This window comes from Borostomias antarcticus (genome assembly GCF_949987555.1).
Source record: "Borostomias antarcticus genome assembly, chromosome: 2".
NCBI lineage: Eukaryota > Metazoa > Chordata > Actinopteri > Stomiiformes > Stomiidae > Borostomias > Borostomias antarcticus.
The window spans coordinates 5,375,979-5,400,664 of record NC_140235.1 but is presented as its reverse complement, the minus strand read 5'-3'; the positions used below and the strand labels follow the sequence as shown (position 1 = coordinate 5,400,664).

At 49.0% G+C, this 24,686-nt stretch overlaps 2 protein-coding genes across 6 annotated transcripts in view; one reads left to right on the top strand and one right to left on the bottom strand.

Moving 5' to 3' along the window:
• The window catches only part of arhgef33 (Rho guanine nucleotide exchange factor (GEF) 33), a gene marked incomplete at both ends in the record, with an annotated part of 12,550 nt that extends 7,390 nt beyond the window's left edge, over positions 1-5,160 (top strand). Inside the window, 7 exons of the mRNA XM_084461410.1 lie at positions 185-292; positions 1,021-1,113; positions 1,996-2,144; positions 2,559-2,648; positions 3,213-4,089; positions 4,795-4,937; positions 5,046-5,160. Coding sequence (XP_084317536.1) covers positions 185-292; positions 1,021-1,113; positions 1,996-2,144; positions 2,559-2,648; positions 3,213-4,089; positions 4,795-4,937; positions 5,046-5,160 — 1,575 coding nt within the window. The remainder of the gene's footprint in view (positions 1-184; positions 293-1,020; positions 1,114-1,995; positions 2,145-2,558; positions 2,649-3,212; positions 4,090-4,794; positions 4,938-5,045) is intronic.
• Positions 5,161-5,882: 722 nt separating this feature from the next.
• Positions 5,883-24,686, bottom strand: part of LOC311325560 (mitogen-activated protein kinase kinase kinase kinase 3-like) — a 36,533-nt gene continuing 17,729 nt past the window's right edge. The window contains exons 9-33 of one of the 5 annotated variants that reach the window (XM_084458277.1): positions 24,105-24,236; positions 23,904-23,966; positions 23,726-23,807; positions 23,400-23,516; positions 21,070-21,148; positions 19,359-19,417; positions 18,095-18,157; positions 17,235-17,287; positions 16,657-16,695; positions 15,804-15,872; positions 13,940-13,991; positions 13,258-13,573; positions 12,687-12,796; positions 12,458-12,499; positions 12,141-12,225; positions 11,898-11,977; positions 11,657-11,717; positions 11,375-11,551; positions 11,096-11,199; positions 10,332-10,503; positions 10,170-10,238; positions 9,927-10,019; positions 9,162-9,232; positions 8,527-8,582; positions 5,883-7,669 (exon numbers count right to left, since the gene is read on the bottom strand). In XM_084458277.1, the coding sequence (XP_084314403.1) occupies positions 7,582-7,669; positions 8,527-8,582; positions 9,162-9,232; positions 9,927-10,019; positions 10,170-10,238; positions 10,332-10,503; positions 11,096-11,199; positions 11,375-11,551; positions 11,657-11,717; positions 11,898-11,977; positions 12,141-12,225; positions 12,458-12,499; positions 12,687-12,796; positions 13,258-13,573; positions 13,940-13,991; positions 15,804-15,872; positions 16,657-16,695; positions 17,235-17,287; positions 18,095-18,157; positions 19,359-19,417; positions 21,070-21,148; positions 23,400-23,516; positions 23,726-23,807; positions 23,904-23,966; positions 24,105-24,236 (2,332 nt within the window). In that variant the 3' untranslated portion in view covers positions 5,883-7,581. The remainder of the gene's footprint in view (positions 7,670-8,526; positions 8,583-9,161; positions 9,233-9,926; positions 10,020-10,169; positions 10,239-10,331; positions 10,504-11,095; positions 11,200-11,374; positions 11,552-11,656; positions 11,718-11,897; positions 11,978-12,140; positions 12,226-12,457; positions 12,500-12,686; positions 12,797-13,257; positions 13,574-13,939; positions 13,992-15,803; positions 15,873-16,656; positions 16,696-17,234; positions 17,288-18,094; positions 18,158-19,358; positions 19,418-21,069; positions 21,149-23,399; positions 23,517-23,725; positions 23,808-23,903; positions 23,967-24,104; positions 24,237-24,686) is intronic. The other 4 variants (XM_084458278.1, XM_084458280.1, XM_084458279.1 and 1 more) reach the window with 4 other exon arrangements.

Here is a 24,686-nt window from a genome sequence, read left to right as displayed (position 1 = left end):
CCGTGTGACCCTCTGGAGAAGAGAAAGAGAGGGATGAGAAGAGGAGAACAGAAGAGAAGATGAGACTATCATGAGGGGACACATCTGTGCAGGATAATGAACGAGTGCACGTTTCAGGGTAAAAGGTGGAGAAGTGAAATGTCTCTCTCTCTCTCTCTCTCTCTGTCCTGTCTGCGCTCTGCAGAGTGATTTCCTGGACTTCTACGTGTCCTATCTGAAGGAACTGCCTGAGTGTCTGTCTGTGGTCAGCATGCTGACCTCCACCCACATGAAGACGGCCAGCCTGCTGGAGGTACAGTAACCCTGGAGCAGCTTCTCCCCTGGGGGAGGTCAGCACGGGCCTCAGCAAGTACCCTCCGAGAACAAGAGACCAGCACTACTGTATATAGAACCGTTAGAACCCTGTAGACTGGAGGAACCCCCTGAAAAAATAGGTTCCTTATTGATCCATATCAGGAGACAGAACCTTTTTTAATTCCAGACTGAACCTTTTACAGGGTATGTAAAAGTTCTATCCGAAAACTTTTCAAAAGGTTCCTCTTCAAGGACTGATAGTTCACAGGGAACTTTATTTTTAGAGAGTGTGCCGCCAGTCCCCCGGGGTCAGTTAGGAGCAGCGGTTTGAACAGAACATCAGTATATTCATGAGGGCCGAGAGCCGCGCGAGGCCCCTAGCCCAGAGATAAACACACAGACAACAGTGGATCATCCAGAGTGGAAAATTACCATATCAATAATTGTCTCCATCCTTATTAAGCAAGTAAATCAGATTTTGCTTTAATCCATTTTCACAGCCATGTGATGGATGGTCATCAGCAAAAATCCCCCTCTTGAGATGAGAGAGAAAGCGACGGCGTCCGGGGTGTGTGTGTGTGTGTGTGTGGGGGGGGGGGGGGGGGGGGGGTAGAGAGAGATACTGTACGACTGAATGAGCTTTCACTGATGCTTCACATGACTATTTCACTTTTGCTCCCCCACTGACGGCTCTCTCTGCTCTGGTTGGCCGACTGCCTGTTCCAGAGTGACATCATGGGGGACGAGACGCACCCGTCGCTGCACACCCTGCTCCTCCAGCCGGTCCAGAGGATCCCGGAGTACCTCCTCCTGCTGCAGGTCAGGGAACGGGCTCTGTACACAACCCAGCCCTAGCCCCTTAATCCCCATATACTTTACACACTCGGCTCCGTCCAAAACCAAGCCCTAGGCCCTTAATCCCCATATACTTTACACACTCGGCTCCGTCCAAAACCAAGCCCTAGGCCCTTAATTCCCATACACTTTACACACTCGGCTCCGTCTAAAACCAAGCCCTAGGCCCTTAATCCCCATATACTTTACACACTCGGCTCCGTCCAAAACCAAGCCCTAGCCCCTTAGACCCTGTATAGCTGTATAGCCAACAGACTAGGCCCTGTCCACAACAAAGCCCTAGCCCCCTTAGTCACACACTTGGCCCTGTCCCAAACCAGCTCCTTGAACTTGGCCCATATAATAACCTAAACACTTGAACCTACCATTTGACTGAAATAATCTCCTAGTTTATTGTTTATTATTTATTTGGATCCCTTTTAGTTGCTGCCAAGGTGACCAGTGGTCTTCCTGGGATCCGCAAAATAACATATTTTCCCTGTCGGGCACAAACCTCGTATCTCCATTTTGGTGATTTTTTTTTCTTCAATCAATCAAATGAAAGCTGGGACTACCCTTTACAACCTCAGAACCCCATCCAGCCCTGGGGGCAATTATTCTAATTAGTAATTATTCTAAACAGCTCATCATACAGTATGTTATTTTATGTAAAAAAAAAAAAAAACCAAAAAAAAGAAGAAAAAAAAGAAATTGGAATGTTCCTTTCAACATTCTGAAAACCTCCCATTTTGGAGATACAAGGTTTCATAAAAATGTCAGATTTAATGGTCAGGGGATGACTTTCGGGCTTACTCCTTGCCGCGTGACTTCCATCATGTGCGTGCTGTTTGGCGTGCGGCGCCCCAGACCCTGCTGAAGCAGACGGACGCCGAGCACCCGGATTACTACCTCCTCCTGGTGTGCATCCAGCAGTTCAGGTCCTTCACCGCCCAGTACGACCACCTGCTCCAGCACAACGAGGAGCTGCTGCTGCACAACCGCAAGGAGCTGAAGAGGTGAGCCACACACACACACACACACACACACACGCAGGCACACGCACACGCATGCACACACGCGCGCACACGCACACACGCAGGCACACACGCGCACACGCAGACGCGCACACACACACACGCACGCAGACGCGCACACACACGCAGACGCACGCACGCATACTCGCACGCACACACACACACACACTATACACACACACGCACGCGCGCACACACTCACACGCACGCAGATGCGCACACACACGCAGACGCACGCACGCATACACACCCACACACACACGCGCACGCGGGTCATTAGTTGAGGGCACAATGAATGTGGGTGATGATGCGCTGTGCTGAATGGATCCATTCAGTAGGACTACTGCGAGTTCTAAAAGAGTGTGTTTCTGTGCGTGCGTTCTGTCCCTGCCGCAGGTCAACCATGAAGCAGTTCTTCAGAAACATGGACTGTGGTATCCAGGCCAACGAGCTGGGCTCTCCGTTCCCCGCCAGCAACGCCGTACTGTAAGCCACTCCCACTCCCTCCACCGTTCCCGCTTCATTCGGTCGTTCTCTTGTCTCATTCGTGCGGCCGCCCACTGACCGCGAGTCTCTCCACCTCCCTCGACGTCTCTCTCTCTCTCTCTCCACCTCCCTCGACATCTCTCTCTCTCTCTCCACCTCCCTCGACACCTCTCTCTCTCTCTCTCCACCTCCCTCGACGTCTCTCTCTCTCTCTCTCTCTCCACCTCCCTCGACACATCTCTCTCTCCACCTCCCTCGACACCTCTCTCTCTCTCTCCACCTCCCTCGACACCTCTCTCTCTCTCCACCTCTCTTGACATCTCTCTCTCTCTCTCTCCACCTCCCTCGACATCTCTCTCTCTCTCTCCACCTCCCTCGACACCTCTCTCTCTCCACCTCCCTCAACGTCTCTCTCTCTCTCTCCACCTCCCTCGGCACCTCTCTCTCTCTCTCCACCTCCCTCGACATCTCTCTCTCTCTCTCTCTCCACCTCCCTCGACACCTCTCTCCACCTCCCTCGACATCTCTCTCTCTCTCTCTTTCTTCCTCCGCCCGCTCGCCCAGAGAGCACGCCAACCAGGTGAAGCGCAGCAAACAGAAGCTCCTGGAGCAGATCCAGTCCAGACGCTTCCAGGACTGGGAGCGCGAGCGTGACGGCGAGCCCCACCTCCGCTACGACCAGGACCTCCACCCCCCCTCCCCGCCCGTCCCCTTCTACGCCCCCGAGCCCCCGGACCCCCGGCTCAAACTCGCCGGCCTCCACAGCATCCCCGAGAGCGAGCCCGAGGCGGGCGTGCTGGCGGTGGCGGGTGGTGTGGGGTTGGGGTCCTCCTCCTCCTCGTCTGCCCACCAGAGGATGCCCCTCCCCGGGTCGGCGCTGGCCGACGCCCTGGGGGAGTTCATGCTCCCCGGGGAGGCGCCGGGGCTGGAGGGCCTGTACGAGGACGGCGAGCGCGCCTCTCTGTACGACCAGTGCTCCGACCATTCGTCTACCGACTCCAGCATCGACATCGCCTTCGTGCGCTGCCCCAAGAGTCACCACGCCGCCGCCCCGGCCACCGCCGTCGCCGCCACCGGCTCCAGGGAGGCCTACGGCGAGAGGAGGAGCCAGGGGAGCGGGTACGGCAAGCTGCCCGGCCGGGGGTGCGTGTCCCCGGACGAGGCGGCCCTGATGCGCCACCACCACCGGCCCCTGCAGAAGGGCCAGCGGAAGAGCAAGTCCCTGAACGGGCTGCAGCTGGACAGTGTGGTGAGCGGGGGGGCGGACCCTAACTTCTCGGACCACCTGCGGGGGCACCAGCACGCCAAGCTGGAGAGGCAGGGCAGTAAGGGGTGTCCGGGCCCCACACGCAGGGGCCAGAGCAGCCTGGGCACCCAGCACAGGGTGGAGCCAGAGAGACAGGCCGCCGCCCCCGAGGAGGAGCTACAGAGCGATCTCAAGGTGTGTAATCATACAGAGTCTGGATCTGCGAAGCTAAACCGCAATCAGCCCCGTTCTTATAGGGGCTCTGGGTTCCATCTCCATTAAACTAAGCTTAACCCTTTTAGTACAGTCAGTACAGTGGCAACATTTCAAATATTAATTGGACTTTTCCTATTACTAGAAAATGCAGTTTCTCAGCTTTCAGGGAGTGTTGGAATTTGTTAGATTTTTTAGATATTTTAAATAGGGCTGGGTTAAAAAAAATAGATAAATCGATTCTGAATCAAATGATTCAGAATCGATTCATGAATCCCAAAATCGATCCATTATTTAATGAACGAATGAATAAATGAAGGAATGAATAGTTCATTAATTCATTCAATGATTCATTCATTAATTTTTGGAAATCAGTATCGATACCCAGCACTAGTATTGATGTGTTGCATAACTTGGCAGTCATGTAATTAAGGTTACAGGTTAGTAACACTAACCGAATCGTTATTGAATCGAATCAAATCGAATCGTGATAATCGATTCTGAACCTTGTGAATCGGAATTGAATCGATTCTTGAAATTCTTATTGATACCCAGCCCTAATTTTAAAATATATTTTTAACGATTTTTTAAATATTTATTTGATATAAATTTGCCGGTGTGGGAGAAACCTGTATAATATGTCGCTGGTTGTATCATGTGTCAACCCTCATGTCCTCTCTGACTCAGGAATCTGCCAGCCCACCATGGGGGGAGGAGCCACGGTGGAGGGGCGGGCCGGATGAGAGTAACCCCGCCCAGTTCAGCGAGCGCAGCCGCAAGCAGGACAAAGGAGGCTTCAGGAGCTCCTTCAAAAAGCTCTTCAAGAAGAAGTAAGACGCATGGACACGAGCCGCTGCGCATGATGTCCTCTGCACATAGGTGCTGAACACCGAAACCCCAACACATGATCCCCAACCGCTATGCCGTGTGTTCTGCAGGTCGGGAGGGGAGGGGAAGGAGAAATCCAATGAGAAGACAGAGAACTCAAGTGACCACGAGTCAGGAAAAACTCCCAGAGTGCATCTGGACATTGACAGAGGGACTGCCGTGTGACCGTCACATGACCAGCTGGAACAGAGGCCTGGGAAAGACACAGGAGCACACACACTGAAAACTATTCACAGACATACTCTACACACACACACACACACACACTCTAAAAACACAAACACACTCTCTCATGAACACATATGCCTATTATGTATAAAGAATACACAACAGACTATCACACACACACTTCTATCTTCAATTCCTGCTGTAGAAATGCTGTTTACTGGTGGTAGAACTACCTTGGCTTTGAACTAGTGCTGTTTCTATTTTCATTAACAATATCACAGGTGGAAATATATTTTGCATACTATACTCAGGTACGGCAATAACATATGTAAAGATCAATTATTTACAACGAAATCATTAAAGATGATCCGCAAATTGAAACAAAATCAAAGACGTTCAAAGAATTTTAATTCTTTCAGTTTTTTTGTGTAAATAAATCAAAATTGTGACAATCATGAAAGCTTCAAAATCAGGGAAATTAAAAATGGTTAAAGTTGGTGTTATCTGTGTTGACTTCCCCTTACTTCATATACTAGATCTCTCTGGGTTTTAACCTCTGTCCCAACAGAGCAGCACTAACATCACAAACACGCACACCACTCCTCCATTTATTTCATTATTTTATTGTGTTAACCGGTTTCATAAATCTGTTACACATTTAAAACAAAATATAGGCAATTATACAGTATGTAAATCCAACTGATTTTTATTTTACACTATATACATTGAACAATGTGCATCGCAGTATGAAAATGGTAATGCTGCAAAAACAAACGGGTTTTTGTACGTCCAGGATTCTATTACACATGCGCACTGTACAGAAAACCATAACCAACATGAAGTAGTGTTCTTAGAGTTACACTGTAGGCTTTCACACAACTTTGTTGTCTTTTTTATATTCTAGAACATTGCACGAGGTAGAGACACCCAACTAATTTTGGCCATAGACTGAACACATATTTTGGCATTACATTAAAATGTAACATTCAATTTTTTATTTTATTTTCAGACATTTTCACTGAGCCCTGTATTAAGGAATGTGTATTTTGTTCTCTATGTTGGACTTTTATCAATCATGATCGATCGGTATTGAGAAGCATTACGACGTTAACTTGCATGATTCAACAATGACGGTACCACTGGGGCGCGTTAGTTTGACCTTTGACATAGCCGACCTCAGTGGTGTTAATGACATCATCCCAATAACGTTGAGCTAGTGTTCAGTTAATTTCTGCTATTCAAATGCAACTCCTGTGTCACAGCTTGTGAAGACGCGTACATACATGTGCAGACTCATATACACACAATGCATATACACATCTAGCTACAGTACATGTACGGTACATGTATGCCCTTTCATACACACACATGTATGTATGCTGCTAGTTTACATACACACAGTTACATATGTCACATTTGATTTTTCAAATACCTTTTGTGCAAATTTTAACACCAGTGATTCCACAGTATTAAAAAAGCATAAAATAAAGAAGTAGCAGTTTTTAGGTTCATCTCATAAAGACAAAAAAGAATCCCGGGAAACTAACTAAAATCTCCCAGCTGATGTTTCCTCAAAGCAAACTGACATGAAGTGATGATATATGTAAAAAATGATGCGTGCAGAATGAAATGACCAATCGGTGGTGCTTCCCAGTCCAACCCTGAGTCCCAGATCAACCCAGTGCCCCAATCACTGGACCCTACAGAAGATCTGACAGTACTGGATACATGTAGGCAGTACAACTCCAGCTGGCCAATCAGAGGCCAAGATGGAATGAACAAGCAGCCTAACTTACATCCAATCCTCTGAGATCAATCCAGGCGTAAAATGAGTGGGGCTAGGGGTTGTTTCTGGATAGGGTCTGGGCAAGCCAAACCTCAAAGTCAAGAATACACATTCTGTCCCATGTCACATGACCAGGAAGTCCATCCCTTCTCGCCACCTCTCTGACGTCACCGACACCCCTGTTTGTGTCATCCATACCTGTACAGAAGGCCTATGCACACTTATCTACACGGCCGGTCTCAAGTGTCTCTCTCTCTGTCCTTAGTGTCCGACCCCGGAGTAGCCGGGGTCCTCGCTGCACAAAAATACATTTATATTTACAACAATTAAATAAGAGGTAAATTAAGCACTTGTGTGGTGGGCTAAGATGCTAGCAGTGGTGGCAACACTTTGTATTTGTTTCTCTTAAAACGAAAATCATATATAAAAGTCATCTGGGTCGTCTTAGTTACATGCCACAATAAATAAAAGCTTGTGTTAAAGGAAGTAGAAAGGCAGGTTTTGGAGGTCAACCCTTGCGGAATCGGTCTTCTGTGAAGCTGAAGCAGTAGTAGTAGTAGTAGAAGTAGTGTTGTCTGTAGTGGACTCCGTTTCCCATGATGCAGTGTGGGTGGGATGCGGCTAGGGGTGGCTCAGTAGCTGTTCTCGTGGCCGGCCAGGATGTAGAGGTTGCTGTGGGCTGTGGGGTTGTCCGTCGGCCTGCTTTCCAGCACCACCACCCTGGAACACGCACACACACACACAAAGCCCCGCGGTCAGACGTGACACTGGACAAGGCACTGGAGACACCTGATGTATTATATTAAAGGGGACCATAAGGAAGGATGACAAGGAGGAAACAAATGAAACACCCATTCAGTCTTTCACTCCCCACCCCCTCCCCACACACACACACACATACACACACCAGAGACCGACAGGCTGCTGTTAACAGAACTATGCCATCAACCAGAAACGCTTGTTAAGGTGTGAGAGACCCTCAGACCGGAGCACGCCGTCTTGATAAGAGGAGAAAACATCTCTGCTAGGAACTACCCACACGACATCACACACACACACACTCTCTCTTGCTTGCACACGCACGCACGCACGAGCACACGCACAGACAACACAACACGCAAACACAAGCGCATGGGCACACGCGACACACGTAGTGCGGGGGGACATCCACAGACCAGAGAGGGACCCAGTGAATGAGCCAGGTGTGGCCCAGGGATAAGTGCTCTACCTGGGCTGACTGGCTGCTCTCTCCCGCCCTCTCAGCCCCTGAGTCTCTGTACTCTCTCCTAGACTTCAGTCGTGAAACATCAAGGGCTGTTAAATCATACAAGCATGCATTCGCAACTCAACCGTGACAGGCTTAGGCTCCTGGGGCCTGTCCAGCAGAATCAGGCATTAATAAATGTGAAATTAAAGGGTTAATGAGTGCGATTACATTCAAACAATCTCCAGTGAAGTTTAATTGTAGACGTTATTCGCAGTATAAAATGCGTACGTAAATGCAAGACAGTTTGAGCGTGCGTGCGTGAGAGAGAGAGAGAGAGAGAGAGGTGATCTTGTAATAGACCCCTCCTCACCTATCAGATCCAAGCAGTCTGAAGATCCTGGTGTTGTCGGAGATCTCCTGGGTGATCTGTGGAAACAGAGAATATAAGAAAAGCTTAAAGCAATACATAGCTTTTTCTTCGGTTTTCTTAGAACTGCGCCCCCAAAGGCTCTGCGAGTAAGTGCACTGTCGTACTGTCGTAAAGTTATCAGATTGTCTTTTTCTTTTTCTGGCTTCCTCTGTGATGTTTCTTTTCGGTTTTCTCACCTCCGCCTTTATATCATTGAGCTAAAAAACGCATGATATCCATAGACGCCGGAATAGTTAGCTACTACTGTGTTGTTTAAGCACAACGTTGCGCATGCGCACTTCGACTGAATGCTGCATCCCGGGGGCGCGAGTTTTAAAAGGTAATAAATGTCAATGTATTATCTTTCTGAGTAGACTGTTTGGACGATTCAGCTTACTTTTAGTAAATCTAATTGGAGAATTAGCACCAGACATGTTTGTAAATGTCCAAATATCGTGATGTATTGCTTTAAGATTGGATTCAGAAACATGCAGCTTAACATAGCCCTACTACACCTTCTTCTAAAATCCTCCCTCCCTCCCTCCCTCCTTCCCTCCCTCCCTACCTCCCTCCCTCCCTCCACACAAACAGTTTACCTCATTGGTCTTGAAACTCCGCCCCTGCATGCCATGCCTCCAGAAGGCCAGAACGCTGTCTTGGAGACACACTGCAAAGACACGCAGGTATAACACACAGATGGTAAACATTGCACTGCTCATGCCGATGACATACTCCACCATCTTGCACCCTGTGACCTCAGTTGTCACTGAAGCCGTAAAATCTTCATGTGAGACTCGTGTGAGTCGCCACCTCTTGAATTTGAAGGGAGCTACTGGCTAGAATTCGGGGTTTATGATTGGTTGACCGGGCTGATGGGGGCGGGGGGGGGGGGGTTGACCTGTTTGCTGAGCGGTCACCTTAATTAACACTTATATTAGCCGCTCTGAATGTCACACAGAAAAGCACTCCAGTATAATCTGTGTATTCGTTTTTTGTTTTAACCCTTTCAATACAACCACGTCACCAGCAAAGTTAAAAAAAATATCAAAAAAATCAAAAAGAATACAACATTCCAACATTTCCTGAAAACTGAGAAACTGCGCTTTCTAATAATAAAGGGAAAATCCAATTAGTTTTCGGAATGCTGGCACTGTACTGACTGTACTAAAACGACGAAATTAGAATCACTGAGTAACCTTATCATCTCTAATGATAGGAGTCAGGCTCATTGTCAAGAATACAGCCATTGGGGAAAATCCCCCACAATGAATTGCATTTTTGCCAAGCCAACTTGACTTTTAAGATTTTAAGACTGGACTGTAGGGGCTTGACCCCATAACCTGCAGTAATGATACACTCACCTATGGCTTCGATCTGGAAGTTGAAGGTGAGCTCAGCAGATAGCTTTCTGCTGGACTTCAACCTGCCCTGGAGGTTCACTATCTTTATACATCCTGGCGAGAGGTAGAGAGAGAAACACAGGGAGATTCTCACGTCAGAACTAAGTTCAAAGTTCTGCACGAAAACCCGAGTGTGGAAGAACATCTCCCATGTCACCGGCGGTCCACATTCTGTGGATGAGGAGGAAGAGGGGCTAGACTCACGGTCCAGGCAGACCAGGATGGTGTCCCTCTCCAGCTGGGTCACGTGGATCACGCACGTCTGGGGCGTGTCTGGTGGACAGGGGAGACCATCGTGAAGATCATCATCATCATTATCATCATCATCATCCACCATAATCATCACCTGAACCACGCTCTACTGACCAGCCTCTGTGAACCAGGAGGAGGTGGAGTTAGGGTTGACCGTGCCGAAGCTGACCACCTGGTTGAGCTCCACCCCCTTGCTGACGGCCACACAGATCAGGGGGTACTGGTGCTCCGGGACCACCAGCATCTCAAACACCTCCAGGGGACACGGCAGGGGGAAGTCTATGTTCTACAGATGAGGGGGAGAGGTTAGCGTTAGCATGTTGACGTTCCAGAGAACACAGGTTAGCATTAGCATGGTTGGTATAACAGAGAGAGGTTATTGAAGTTAGCATTAGCATGGTTGGTATAACAGATATAGGTTATTGAAGTTAGCATTAGCATGGTTGGTATAACAGTAAGAGGTTATTAAAGTTAGCATTAGCATGGTTGGTATAACAGAGATAGGTTATTGAAGTTAGCATTCGCATTGTTGGTATAACAGAGATAGGTTATTGAAGTTAGAATTAGCATGGTTGGTATAACAGAGAGAGGTTATTGAAGTTAGCATTAGCATGGTTGGTATAACAGAGAGAGGTTATTGAAGTTAGCATTAGCATGGTTGGTATAACAGAGAGAGGTTATTGAAGTTAGCATTAACATGGTTGGTATAACAGAGAGAGGTGATTGAAGTTAGCATTAGCATGTTAGAAGAGAGCGCAGCAGCAGTGACAGGGGTCAGGTAGAGGGAAGGAAGGAAAGGAAAGGAAGGCACTTGAGACAGGCCCAGTCTGTCCAATCAGACATTGACACTGGCCCGGTCTGTCCAATCAGACACTAACCTTGATGAGCATGAACCTCTGCATAGGCTCCACCCACTCCAGAAGAATCACACTGGATTGGAAGGCTCCGCACAGGTATTTATGACCTGTGTACGGGTTCCTCACTGTGGACAAACAACAGCAAACAAACAAACAAACGCCATCAACAAACACATTCCACAACTCTGTCTCGCTCTGCGATGCCTCTGTGGCATTCTGTGTCGTGAGAAGTTGTTCAACCTGTGGTTCAGTTCAGACCCGTACATCCGACACCCCTCTGTAGCCCGGAGCTCCACTCACCTACGCAGCACTTTTGGCACCCTTTAGTGTCTGGAATCTTATTGGACACGGTAAACTTCCTGGGAATCATCTTGTCGGGGAGCTTGTGCGTGGGAATGGCCATTGGCAGCTTCTGCATCTGCCGGGCGTGCTCGAACAGACCTGCCAGGTTATGGGAGTACAGCTGGGAGGCTTTTCCTGTCAACAAAAACAACAACAACTATCGACACCGGAGCACAGAGCAAACAGAAATTTATCATCGCAATAAAACGAAATGTTTGATGAGTCTTGCCGTGGTCTCACCAGATATGGAGAGAAGACAGTTGTTCATGACGTACAGCCATGTGCACCTCCGGGGAAAAAGCTGAGAGAGAGAGAGAGAGAGAGAGAGAGAGAGAGAGAGAGAGAGAGAGAGAGAAACAGAACACATGATCATCTTTCAAAGACATCCATTCCATTGAAGAGCTGAATCAAGCAAACATTTGAAGGGGTGTGTTGGACCAAGGGGTGTGTTGGACACCAGCTAGCTTCACCTAGAACCCACCTGTTCCATGGACGTCTCATGCAACTCGTTCAGGTTTAGAGTGTAGATCCCCTCCTCTGCGCCAAATATTAAATACTGGTCTGGAACACACACACACACACACAGTTAGCCATAGAAAAATAACCAGTCACCACCAGTGGTTTGGTTTTCCTCCAGCAGGTTGCAGCACCGTCTCCCTGACTCCGCCCAGAGGCACTGCCGAGGGTCTCTGAGGGGCCAATCAGAGCTGACTTCCTGTCCTACCTCTGGTGTCCGGGTTGATCCAGGAAGTGGCACAGTGGATTTTCAGCGGGCAGCCGTTGAACACCTTAGAGAAACACGCCCCCATCTGGCCAAAGAGAGGAGGACGATTGAGAAAAAAGTACGTACACAAGCTATGCTCTATGTGAAAGCTTCTGTCAGTGGGGGGTCAAGAGAAAGAGTGTGTATAGAGAGAGAAAGCAGGGTATCTAAAGTGTGCACGGTCAATAGGGTTTCTTTGGAATGGGGTGCATTGGGGGGGGGGGTGTAAATACTGTACTTGATATCCTTAAAGAGAGAGGAGGAGGCATGATACTCACATGGACCTTGGGTGTGGGCGGGAGACCATTGCTTATAGGCTTCTGGGGAGAGAGAACACAGATATAAACCATCTGTCAGTAGCAGACATGACATGACACAGGTAAACAAAGTCTTGCCTCTGTTCCCCCGCTGAGAGCTGCCTTGCAATAGACGGATTAGAAAAAGAATGGAGTGGAGGAATTGAACTGTAGTGGTGGGTTTTAGAGAGTGAAGGAGTGGCGGCCTCACCGGAATGTCCTTCCTGTCTTTCCGTATGGGGACACTAGGGGGCATCGTAGACTGCCTCTCCGCTGCACTTTCTCTCTCTCCATTCTGAGGGGAGGACGTCAATCCATTCCCTGTGGACACAGACACACACCCTTAACTACATATCCTTCTGGAGAGAGCTTGTGCTTGTGTTTGTGTCTGCGAGTGTGTGTGAGTGTGTGCGCGTGTGTGTGCGCGTGCGTCAACAGATCAAGGATGCTAAATGATCAAATGAGAAACACATGAGTCGCTAAAAATATCACAGAAGTTAGACGAACTAAATTCACGATCAACAATGTTTCGAGGGTGACAGCGGAGGATGGGACACGGCTGCTGGACAGCTTGAGGCTGGGGACACGGGGGAGGAGTGGACATCACAGACTGACCAGACCGAAGGGGAGGAGAGAGGGGAGGGACGGAGATGGGGCGGGAGCCACGCTCTGCAGGTGCCGATTGATGGGAATAACAACCAATCAGGGAAAGGCCAGGCGTGGGATGGGAAGGGGGGGGGGGAGCGGTGTGGGGCGGGGTTCTACCAATCGGCCGGCCTTACTCTCTTCCTCCTCCTCCAACTCCTTCACCTCCTCCAGCTCCTCCTCCGTGTGCGGGGCGTGAAGCCACTCCCAGAAATGTCTAAAAGTCCCATCATCCCCCTCGGGCTCTGCTCCGCCCGGGCCCTGTCCGGCCGTGTGCTCGTTACCTAGGCTACTGCGTCTGTGGGGGGGCAGGCGGGGGGGCGGGGGGCGTGGCGGGACGTGGGAGGGCCGGGCGGGGCTCTCGGAGACGGGGGGGCAGCGCTTGATGGTCCCCCCCCCACCGTCCTCCTCTCCCTGGGCTGGGCCCTCCTGGGGCGGACAGATGGACTTGGGCTGGAGAGAGGGAGGGAGAGAAAGAGAGGTGGAGGGAGGGAGAGAGAGAGAGAGAGAGAGAGAGAGAGAGAGAATGGAGAGATGAGAGAGAAGAAAAGAGGTCCACATAAACATGCGGTCCACTGTAAAACTACACTCCATATCTCAACAAGCAGTCCAAACAAATCTATTAAAATACTATACGAGATGGTGTAATACTACATGAGATGGTGTAATACTACTAATAATAACTAATAGTAATACTACACCATCTCGTCTATTATGAGAGTAGAGTAACCCAGAATGGGCTGACAGTGGACCAGCCTGATGGATGGATGGATGTATTGATGGATGATGATGCTGATGTGCCATTGGTCCGACTCCTACCTTGGGGGGTAGAGGGGGCGGGACCTTGGGCCTCATGATGGTACTGGATTTGCTGGAGGGAGAAAAATAGGCGGGATTACATGTGTTTACATTCGTCAAGAGACTCGTCATGTTTTCTCAAACACGACGCAGCCTGTTACAGACGTAGTGTTAGACAGTTAATAACACAGAACACAGGGACAGGGGTTCAGGACAGGACTGATGAATGTTGACTGCACATGTTTATTGTACTGTAGTCTTGTTTTTATTCTCGGATCTCATGACTTTGTTTTGTGATTTTATGTTGTTTTGTTGTATCATGTACTTATTTTCTATGTGTATTTTTTTTATTGTAATCAGGGTGGCATTAAAAAAGAGAGCTTGCTCTCAATTGACTTCCCTGAATAAATAAAGGTTCCAATTCAATTCAAAGGTGGTACAGAGAGACATACAGCATAGGACTTGTGTCCCGTAATCCAGATTAACCCTAATCCTAAATCCCTAAATATCCCATTAAAAGTGACTCAGTCGATGACTATGCTTTCTCTGTACTTCGGAAACAGCCCCTGAGAGTTTGAAAACACACATGCTGTCTGGAACAAAACGGACAAGTGAGTGTTAAGATGAAGTGTTAGACAAACAACAACAACAACAACAACAACACACGATCGGGACAAACATCCAGAATATCCCAAAGGCCCAATCAAACAGCCGTCCTCGATAATATGAACGGTCAAATCAAATGACTGACAGACATGACTGACAGTCACGTTACACCAATCACAGCTGACATGGAGACAACACAAATACTGACTGACAGACACACAAATCAATCGTGATGGATAGGACCACCAATCAAACAAAGTCACTATGGGGGAACACTTTAACAGAGCACACACTCCAGACTGGCTTTGGTGACCAACGGGTTGAGAGGGGTTCAATCATGCAGGCTGGGTTCCAAACCTAAAACCAGTTAGTGCGTTAGTAGAGACAAACAGTGATAGCGTGGGGTGAGCGGGTGGTGTGAATCTGCACGCACACACACACACACAAGACACATGCATACCAAGCAGGTGATCACGAGGCCGGCCGGGACGAGCGACACGCAGCGGGACGAACGGCAGGACTGGGCCGGGGGCGTTAGGAAGCGCAGCAGGCCGACCCCTGACCCCAGCCGTCTCCCTCACCTCAGACAGGGGAACCGGCTAACGGCAGCGCCGCCGCCGAGGGTCAGATACGTAACTGACAGAAACGCCACAGAACCCTTTGGGGTGGAGCTTCCCAAAAGCATCTAGGGCGGACGTAGGATGACCTTGGTGACATGCTATTGAGAGACCCAGCCCCATGGTTCTGTTTTAGCGCTAGGTAACGAACGAGACTGGCTGACTGTATACAGGGCTGTCTGAGGCACAGAGGGACAGGGGCACGTGAGGGACAGACGACCTGGACGGAGTTCATGTCTCGGACGCTTGTCACACTTGAGGTGCGTTTGATTTCAATTCCCTTCAACAAAGGGCTGGAACTGTAAGGACGAGCAATGACGAGAATTCCAACGTACCCTTACTGGGTATATATGGCAAATTAAACGTTCTATTCTGTTCTATATTCTATTCTATTAGTTCCATTATGCCTGGGAAGCAAAATCAAGCAGATCTCAAAGTGTAGGAAAGCTGAGAGGTGTAATGGATGACGGCACGGCGATGGCGTGACATGCAGCATGGAGATGCGTCGATGAAACTGAGGAGGGGGGGGGAAGTGGCCGGGTGGGCCTTCTTCCTCATCTCCCCTTCCTCCTCTTCCTCAATGCGAGGAGAGACAGAGAGAGAGAGAGAGAGAGAGAGAGAAGGGGGGGTGGCAGCCAGTCTAGTCACGGGAGAGAACTTACTGTTGAGTTTCATCATCATCATCACCACCATCATCATCATCATCATCCTCTAAATGTGCCACATGGCCCCTGAGGAGATGAAGATAGGAAGGAGCAAAGGGCTAAGCGGGGCCAGTCACAGCAAGACTAGACTAGGGCCCAGTCCCAAATCCACCCCTACGGACCCTGCACTTGGGACATCTGAGACAATGGAGCAGATGGGAAGAGCATGGATCTGTCACGTCTCAACGGTGTTACTGACACCTGTCCCATTGCCTGAGCTCTTTATGTGCCTAGTTCTTAGGGTGCAGGGTCTAGGGGCGTATTTGGGATTGAGCCAAAGAGGATACATCAAGAGCTGCTCTCTACGTTTTCTCACAGGAAGGAAATACTGAGACACCTAGGCCTGAATACAGGACCCGAACTACACAGCCAGATAAAAAAAGATAAGGTTATATGACTCAGTGACTACAGCATTACCATGGAAAAAAAATAGATCTCAAATGTATATCACTGAAAAAGCAGATGATTTCACTTGCAGCTAGTAGCACCAATTAGGGCTTTGACTAAGTCTATGGAATTTGTCTATGTAATTAAAGTAACGAAGCCATGCATTGCCAAGGTGGACCATGGTCCTGATATAGCCAGCATCAAACAAGCAACAAAAATCAGCCGGGTAAAAAACACTCATTGCGGTTGGCCAGCAGCAGTTGGGGCGGGTTAGTTTTGTGTGACGCTGATTGGCTGGATTAGTCCCGCGTGAACACTGATTGGCTGACGGTGTGCGGGGGGTTGTGGGTTAGGGCACGCCAGCGGATCCGAACCTTGACCGTGAACAGGTGGCGTCCCCCGGGAGGGGCGTGGCCTGACTCACCTCTGCTTAAGCTCCTCCTCCACTGACTTGAGAAGACTCCTGTCAATGAACGAGTGAAATGAAGGAAGAAGAGGTGGAGAAGAAGAGAGGAGAGAGACGGTCAACTCTCTCTAGTGAGGACATGAGGAAAGACTGGGCTCCCTGGGAGTGACTTTAAACACACTCTGCTTAGGCAATGAGTCATCCATGCACCCCGGCTAGCGGGTACAGTATGGATGTAAAAACACACACACACACAGACACACACACACACACACACAGACAGACACACACAGACACACACAGACACACAGACACACACACACACACACAGACACACACACACACAGACACACACTCACACACACACAGCTTACAGGGCACTTCAGAGCGGTCGTTCCAGGAGGAGTTGTCATGAATAAATGATCAGAGACATCAAAAGCCTCTCCCTACAGGAAATCACCTCTCACTGCCACAGGGGAGGATGGGGAGGGGGGAGAGGAGAGGAGGAGAGGAGAGGAGGAGAGGGAAGGAGGAGAGGAGAGGAGGAGAGGAGAGGAGAGGAGGAGAGGAGAAGGTCTCCAGAATGTGTGACTTACTTCTTTTCTCCCAGTAGACTGGGTGATTCATGTCCGTACTCCAGCTGGAGGTCCTAGAATAGACACACACACATTAACTGCTTTACATGACCTGCTCTTACACTTAACATAACAGATACAGTATGAACACAAATAAGCGTACACACACACACACACACACACAGAGACACACACACACACACACACACGCACACACACAGAAAAAGGCACAATAGCTGTGGTGAATATATTCTGCATCAACTATAGTATATTAGAGCCATGACATGAAAAACACCGTGGCAAGAAACGTGTGTGTGTGTGTGTGTGTGTGTGTGTGTGTGTGTGTGTGATGCAGCACTGCACTAGCGGACATGGCAGAGCAGTGTCGCTGGCTGACACAGCAGATCTCCCCATATTGATTTGTCCATCTTCAACACAGAGCTGTTCCCTCACGGCTCATCCTGTCCCTGCAGCCCGAGACGCTACGCACAAACACTTCTGCCCCGCCTCCCTTCTCACTTTAATCCCCTCCACCTCTCCATCCCTCTCTCCATCCCCTCCCTCTATCTCTCCATCCCCCTCCTCTCTAGAGCCCTGCTAGTGTTGAGGTCCAGTGAGCTGTGAGGTCATAGGGTCGGACACAACAACAACAACAACACCAATGGTGGATACAGGAACAACGACATCACCGTGACAGCCAAACCAAACACCAGCCAATGAGGCGCTTCCAAAGACACGAGCGACAGATGAAAACAAACTGCACGATGGAAGACAGGACGGCGAACGAGAAATGCGATGCGAAGCGTAGAAAGGAGAGATGGATAGAGAGAGAGAGAGAGAGAGAGAGAGAGAGAGAGACGGGGATGGAGAGGTGTAAGTACCAGGTTAGGTCTTGCAGTGTAGTACAGCTCCTCTACACAGTCCATATATGCCTCAGAGGAGCGCTGCGCAGTGGGCGGGATGAGAGAGACCCAGCGTCAACGCAGCCGTCATGTTAACCAATCAGGGAGTGGAGAGCCGTCATGTTAAAGGACATGGCCAACATTTTGGGAAATACGCTTGTTTTCCATCTTCCCTGGGGTTGGACAAGCAGTATGAAGCATTTTCAATTCTGCGCGTGTAATATGGAGTGGCGAGACCTGGACCGATTAGCCTAGCTTAGCGCTCCGGATCCTTTGGAAACCTATGGAACGACCCGTGACACCCTGGCCTCGACTGCCTGTTATTACAGCTCTTTACAACACACTGAACCATATTTATAAAGTCGTGGACGGTGTATCTAGATACAAGCTAGTCTATTGTAGCATCTAACTGTGTGCGAGCTGATGATATCCACTTCGCTCGTTGGAACGCAGGTTTGTGTACCTCGATACCTAGCTAGTCGCAATGCTACGCGTTTGGAGTGATGCGTGTAATCCCTACGCCTGCTTCTAAAAAAAATAGTTCAGAGTTCCGTATTTCTGCTTAGAAAACAAAAATTGTGATCACTCAACATGGGAAATACACACGTTAATCGGCCTAACCTGGTACCAGTGAATGCCGCTAAGCTAGGCTAATCGGTCCAGGTCTCGCCACTCCATATTACACGCACAGAATTGAAAATGCTTCATACTGCTCGTCTCACCCCAGGGAAGATGGAAAACAAGCGTATTTCCCAAAATGTTGGCCATGTCCTTTAACCAATCAGGGAGTGGAGAGCCATCATGTTAACCAATCAGGGAGTGGGGGAGGGAGGGAGGGACGAGGGGCGGTGGAGAAGAGGTGCGGACATGCAGTTTGTGCACCCCTGCGAGTCGCGTTCAGTCGACCGACGACGTGGGCACAGAGGTCAGGGAGAGGTCAAGGTCAAGACACACAATCATGTAGGCGGGACTTCCTGTTTGCCCTGTGAGCGTGTGAGATCAGACATGCTGTTGATGGGACTCTATAACTGCAGCACCATGGCGGCTCCGGGACTGGAACAGATGGCTTGTCTATAGGGGTCTTACAAGTCACCACAACAAATACACACATATGCGCACGCGGACACTCGCGCCCGCACGCATGCACACACACACGCACACACACACAGACACACACACGCCTATGCGCACATACACACACAGACACATACACACTAACAATGGGATACAGTAGGTGACTCACCGGCTCATGATGAGGCTCCGTCTCCTTTCTCAAAGGAGGATCAAACTTCACCTGACCAACTGAGAGACAGAGAGAGAGCGGGGGGGAGGGGAGAGAGAGAGAGAGAGAGAGAGAGAGAGGGGGGGGAGGGGGAGAGAGAAAGAGAGAGGGGGGGGGGAGAGAGAGAGAGAGAGAGAGAGAGAGGGAGAGAGAGAGAGAGACAGAGAAAGGTCACACAGGCTGTGTCAGAGAATAAATGCTGTGCCTGTTCTGTCCACACAGAGTTGGAGACAGAGCAACATTTCCTTCTACAATGTTGAACACAAATAAATTAGAACGAAGTACTTTACAAAAAAATGTAATGTAAACTCAAAAACATTGATATGCTCTCTGACCAGACTAAAATGCAACATATACTTGGAGAACATAGTGCCAGCGCCATAGAAGCAGCAAGATATGTGAGCGGATGTGAGAGAAAATCAGCACAACAAAACATAACAGCTGTCGTTAATCTCCCCTCACACTCTGTCTTCTCATTTAGTCCTCTACTTCATGTGGATCTTTTCTTGTTTGTTACCTCCACCCCAGCGACAGCGCAGGGCGAGGAGTAATGTTTTTAGTGGCGTGTGTGTGTGTGTTAGCAGGATCATGCAAAAACGACCTGATGAAACTCGGTGGAGAGGTGTAGCATCTTACATTTTGGAGCGGATCCGAATCACGGGTCGGGTCCATGGGTCGCCCAAACACTGCTGGACTGCCCATTCACTTCCATTCATTTTTTGGACTATGATTACGCAATAACTACCAAACCAATTTTTATGAAACTTGGTGAAGGGGTGTATCATGGGCCACCTTAGAACCCATTACATTTTGGAGCAGATCCGAAACACAGGCTGGATCCATGAATGAAAACAACACCTAGAACGAAGCCAGCTCCCTGTGTGGGGGTGCTAGAGACACGGGGTTTGGACTGGGGTGTGTGGGGGGAGAGCCTGGAGTACACCGCACTGCCCCCTGCCGGCTCTGACCCGAGGGGGGCGCCACAGAGCCAGACAAATACAGCCACCCATTCACCTCCATTCATTTTTACCTCCGCCCCAGCCCAAACACAACCCGGACGGCCATTCACCTCCATTCATTTTTTGGACTAGGATTACACAAAAACTACCAGACTGCCTTTCATGAAACTTGGCGGAGGGGTGTAGCATGGGCCTATTTAGAACCCATTTAATTTTGGCATGCCATGCATCCAATTGAGTCATGACATGCATTCAGGGGTGGAGGTCTGTGCTTTCTGAGCACCATTTCTAGTTCATTTATGCATTTATGTATTTTAAATATGGCATTTGATATGCCTATTTTATGACCTCTCTCTCTGTTACTTTAATTAATTGAATATTTACTTTTTATTCTCGTGTCATTATTGAATTGTATTATCCTTGATGCTTTGGCAATATTGTTCACCTGACATTAATGCCAATAAAGCATATTGAATTGAATTGAGAGAGAGATGGAGAGAGAGACAGACAGAGGGAGAGAGACAGAGAGAGAATGGAGAGAGAGGGAGAGAGACAGAGAGACAAGAGAGAGAGAAAGAGAAAGAAAGAATGTGCGCAACATAGTTTGGAAGCTGTAGAGCATAGATAACACTCACACTGTCAAATTTGTGTAAATCCTGCCAGATTACCGTCAACTGTAATAGATGACATCGTCTGCAAACACACATACTTACAGTTGATCTCAGACAGTGTTTTTCCTTCTCTGGTGCTTCTGCTGGTTGATCGGATCCGATGGGGAACAGAGACTGGAGACTGCCAGGAAAGAAACACAACAAACGATTTAATACACACACACACACACACTGGCACGCATGTACACGCATACATGCACACACACCCATAGTGCATACAGTATCAAACACAGGCAACTGAATATACATACATCACAAGATCTACAGTACTGTAACTCATTCACAGTCTGGCTCTGTAGTGGGCTCCTAACATCCAGAGTTCGATACCCACCATAACCTGATCATCACGCACGGCTTTGTTCATCACATTCAGAGTATTAGTGCTACTGCAGGGTTTTTCCTGGCTCAGAATGGGTGTCTGGGAGGTGATTTGCACACATTTTTGGGGGGAAACCTCAGTTTTATGCCGAGTATCCTACCAGCATTTATAGGCCTATATTCTTTGCTGTCGTTCTGACTGAGCTCACTTTTCACAATCGCAGGAAATCTCCCGACATGACAAAAAATGGATATGAAGACAAAATGTTTCAAATATTGATAACCTGTCTATTAATTATCTTGATTACTAGTGGTCCAAACCATGGACAATGCATGAAAGAGGGATGGGCTGCACTTGAAACAAGCTATCAAACACATTTGGAGAGGATTTGCTATTTTAATTCTCAATTTTTTGCATTTTGGCACTGGAGATTTGCCTTTGGCTCTGGCTAAAATCTCTTTGGGGGTCAAAAATCCTCTATGCAGGAAAGACCCTGTACTACATATGAGAGTTTGGCCAGGGGACAGAGTCTACTAGACTACGGGGTTTAAACAACAGTATGTCTGTAAGGGTCTTATCAAGCCTATTCAGTCAGTATAATGTTGCTTTCGGCTCAACGGATCCTAAATCATTCAGCGCTCAAATAATACTCAAGAGATAATTGTTAGATGAGATTAATGATAGATAAAAATGAATAAACAAAATGTAATGAGACAAACAAATAGAAAGAGCCTGCACTATCCTGCACTAATGACCTCTTGACCTGTGACTCAGCTCAAAGCCCACGGTTCCCACGGCAACCACAGCAACACACAGCCGGAGACAACACTGCACACAGGCGACCGACCACGCCATGGCAAGCCAAGACAAGAGGTCAGCAAGTCCCCTTCCACACAAGGGGGCCAGCGAGCTCAGGTTGGTCCTGGGGATAACCGGTCCATGTGACACACAATACTGTTCAGTTAGTACTCCGTCTGAGCTACTGGTCAAACTGGTAGTGGGCAACCACACTGTACTGGTCAGACTGGGAGGGGTGCAGCTCAAACCGCCGGTCACACTGGTACCTTTCTACGCGCTGCGAACCGAGGAGCGCGCCGAGCCCCGGGGCTGATGGGAAGGAAGTGACCCCTATACTTAAACTGAGGAAGAGGAGGAGGAGGGAAGAAGATTGGTGAAAGAAAGAAAGAACGACAGAAATAAAGACAGAAATAAAGAGAGAAAGAGAGAAAGAGAGAAAGAAAGAAAGAAAGAAACAAAGAAAGAAACAAAGAAAGAAAGAAAAAAAACAAAGAAAGAAAGAAACAAAGAAAGAAACAAAGAAAAGTGGGACAGTTGGGAGGAGAGCGATGGTCTGAGCTGAGTCTGTAGGAGCCAGAGGAGGGATCTTCGGACTGCTCTTAGATTTTCAAATCCCTTCCCGACTTGTCATGAAATAAGAACCCTTCTTCCTCTTCATACTCACTTTTCTTTTTTCTTTCTTTTCAACTTCAACAAAACAAAAGGAAACTAATGCGGGTGTTTGTTTGTGTTTGTCTGGGTAACCAGATGCTCAGCTACATTCCATCATGAAGGGCCCCCCTGCCGTCAGCTGTGGGAGGCTATAGGAGGCTGTAAGAGGCTGTGGGAGGCTGTAGGAGTCTGTAGGAGTCTGTAGGAGTCTGTAGGAGGCTATAGGAGGCTGTGGGAGGCTGTAGGAGGCTATAGGAGGCTGTAGGAGGCTGTAGGAGGCTGTGGGAGGCTGTGGGAGGCTATAGGAGGCTGTGGGAGGCGGTAGGAGGCTGTGGGAGGCTGTGGGAGGTTGTAGGAGGCTATAGGAGGCTGTGGGAGGCGGTAGGAGGCTGTGGGAGGCGGTAGGAGGCTGTGGGAGGCTGTAGGAGGCTATAGGAGGCTGTGGGAGGCGGTAGGAGGCTGTGGGAGGTTGTAGGAGGCTGTAGGAGGCTATATGAGGCTGTAAGAGGCTGTGGGAGGCTGTAGAAGGCTGTAGGAGGCTGTAGGAGGCTGTGGGAGGCTGTAAGAGGCTGTGGGAGGCAGTAGGCGTGGTGAGCACATGTACCTCTGGCTCCGGGTCGTCGTCGTCAAAGTCGGTGTAGGTGCTGTGGTCGGGGTTGTTGGACTTGTCCAGCAGCTCGATGGCCAGCGTCCGACTGAGGGGCTGGGACACGAACGGGTGCTGCGAGGGCCACAGGAAGAGGAAGTGAGGTCATAGGGAGTGTATTGCATCCTCCTCCTCCTCCTCATCATCATCATCATGAGTGCTCTAGACAGGCGTATGTAAGGAATAGGTGCTACTGTAGGTGTTATGTGTGTGTGTGTGTGTGTGTGTGTGTGGGGGGGGGGGGGGTTGTGGGGGGTGGAGGCCCTCGTTTGGATAAATTCTACCTGCAACAGTTTCTCAGCTGTGGGCCTCTTCTTTGGGTTTTTCGTTAGAGACAGTTTGACGAAGTGGTGGAAGTTATTCGTCCTGTTGTCGACAAGACAGAGAGGTGAGTCTTTTTCATTTTCCCCGGAAGGTTCAGAATGGTTACTGCCTGGATGAAACACAGTGCGAACCTCTTACCATTTCACTTTGTCTTTCAATTTAGGAGGCTGGAAGTTGCTCTTTGTCATCAAGAACAGAGCTCTGGGAAAGATTAAGAAAAACAGAAATGGTTTCACCACAAAAACAATGATCTTACCTCTGCAGCCGTGTGTGTGTGTGTGTTTGTGTGTGTGTGTGTGTGTGTGTGTATGCGTCATGTGTCACTGCAGTCCAGCTCACCTCATGGGGTGCAGGTCGAACATGGGCGGCTGCAGCTCTGCCAGCTCGATGGCCGTGATGCCCACCGCCCAGATGTCACACAGCTGGTTGTACCCCCCCTTCCTCTCCACCGCCGCCACCTCCGGGGCCATCCTTCAGAGAGAGAGAGAGAGAGAGAGAGAGAGAGAGAGAGAGGGGGGGGGGGGGGGGGGGGGAGAGAGAGAGAGAGGGAGAGAGGTCTCTTACCAAAAGTCTATTACTTTTTTACTTTTGCAATATGAACGGTGTGTGATGGTATCAGGGGTCATATTAGGTATCAGGGGTCAGATTAGGTATCAGGGGTCAGTATCAGGGGTCAGTATCAGGGGTCAGTATCAGGGGTCAGTATCAGGGGTCAGATTAGTTATCAGGGGTCAGTATCAGGGGTCAGATTAGTTATCAGGGGTCAGTATCAGGGGTCAGATTAGTTATCAGGGGTCAGTATCAGGGGTCAGATTAGGTATCAGGGGTCAGTATCAGGGGTCAGATTAGTTATCAGGGGTCAGTATCAGGGGTCAGATTAGTTATCAGGGGTGGTATCAGGGGTCAGATATGGGATCATGA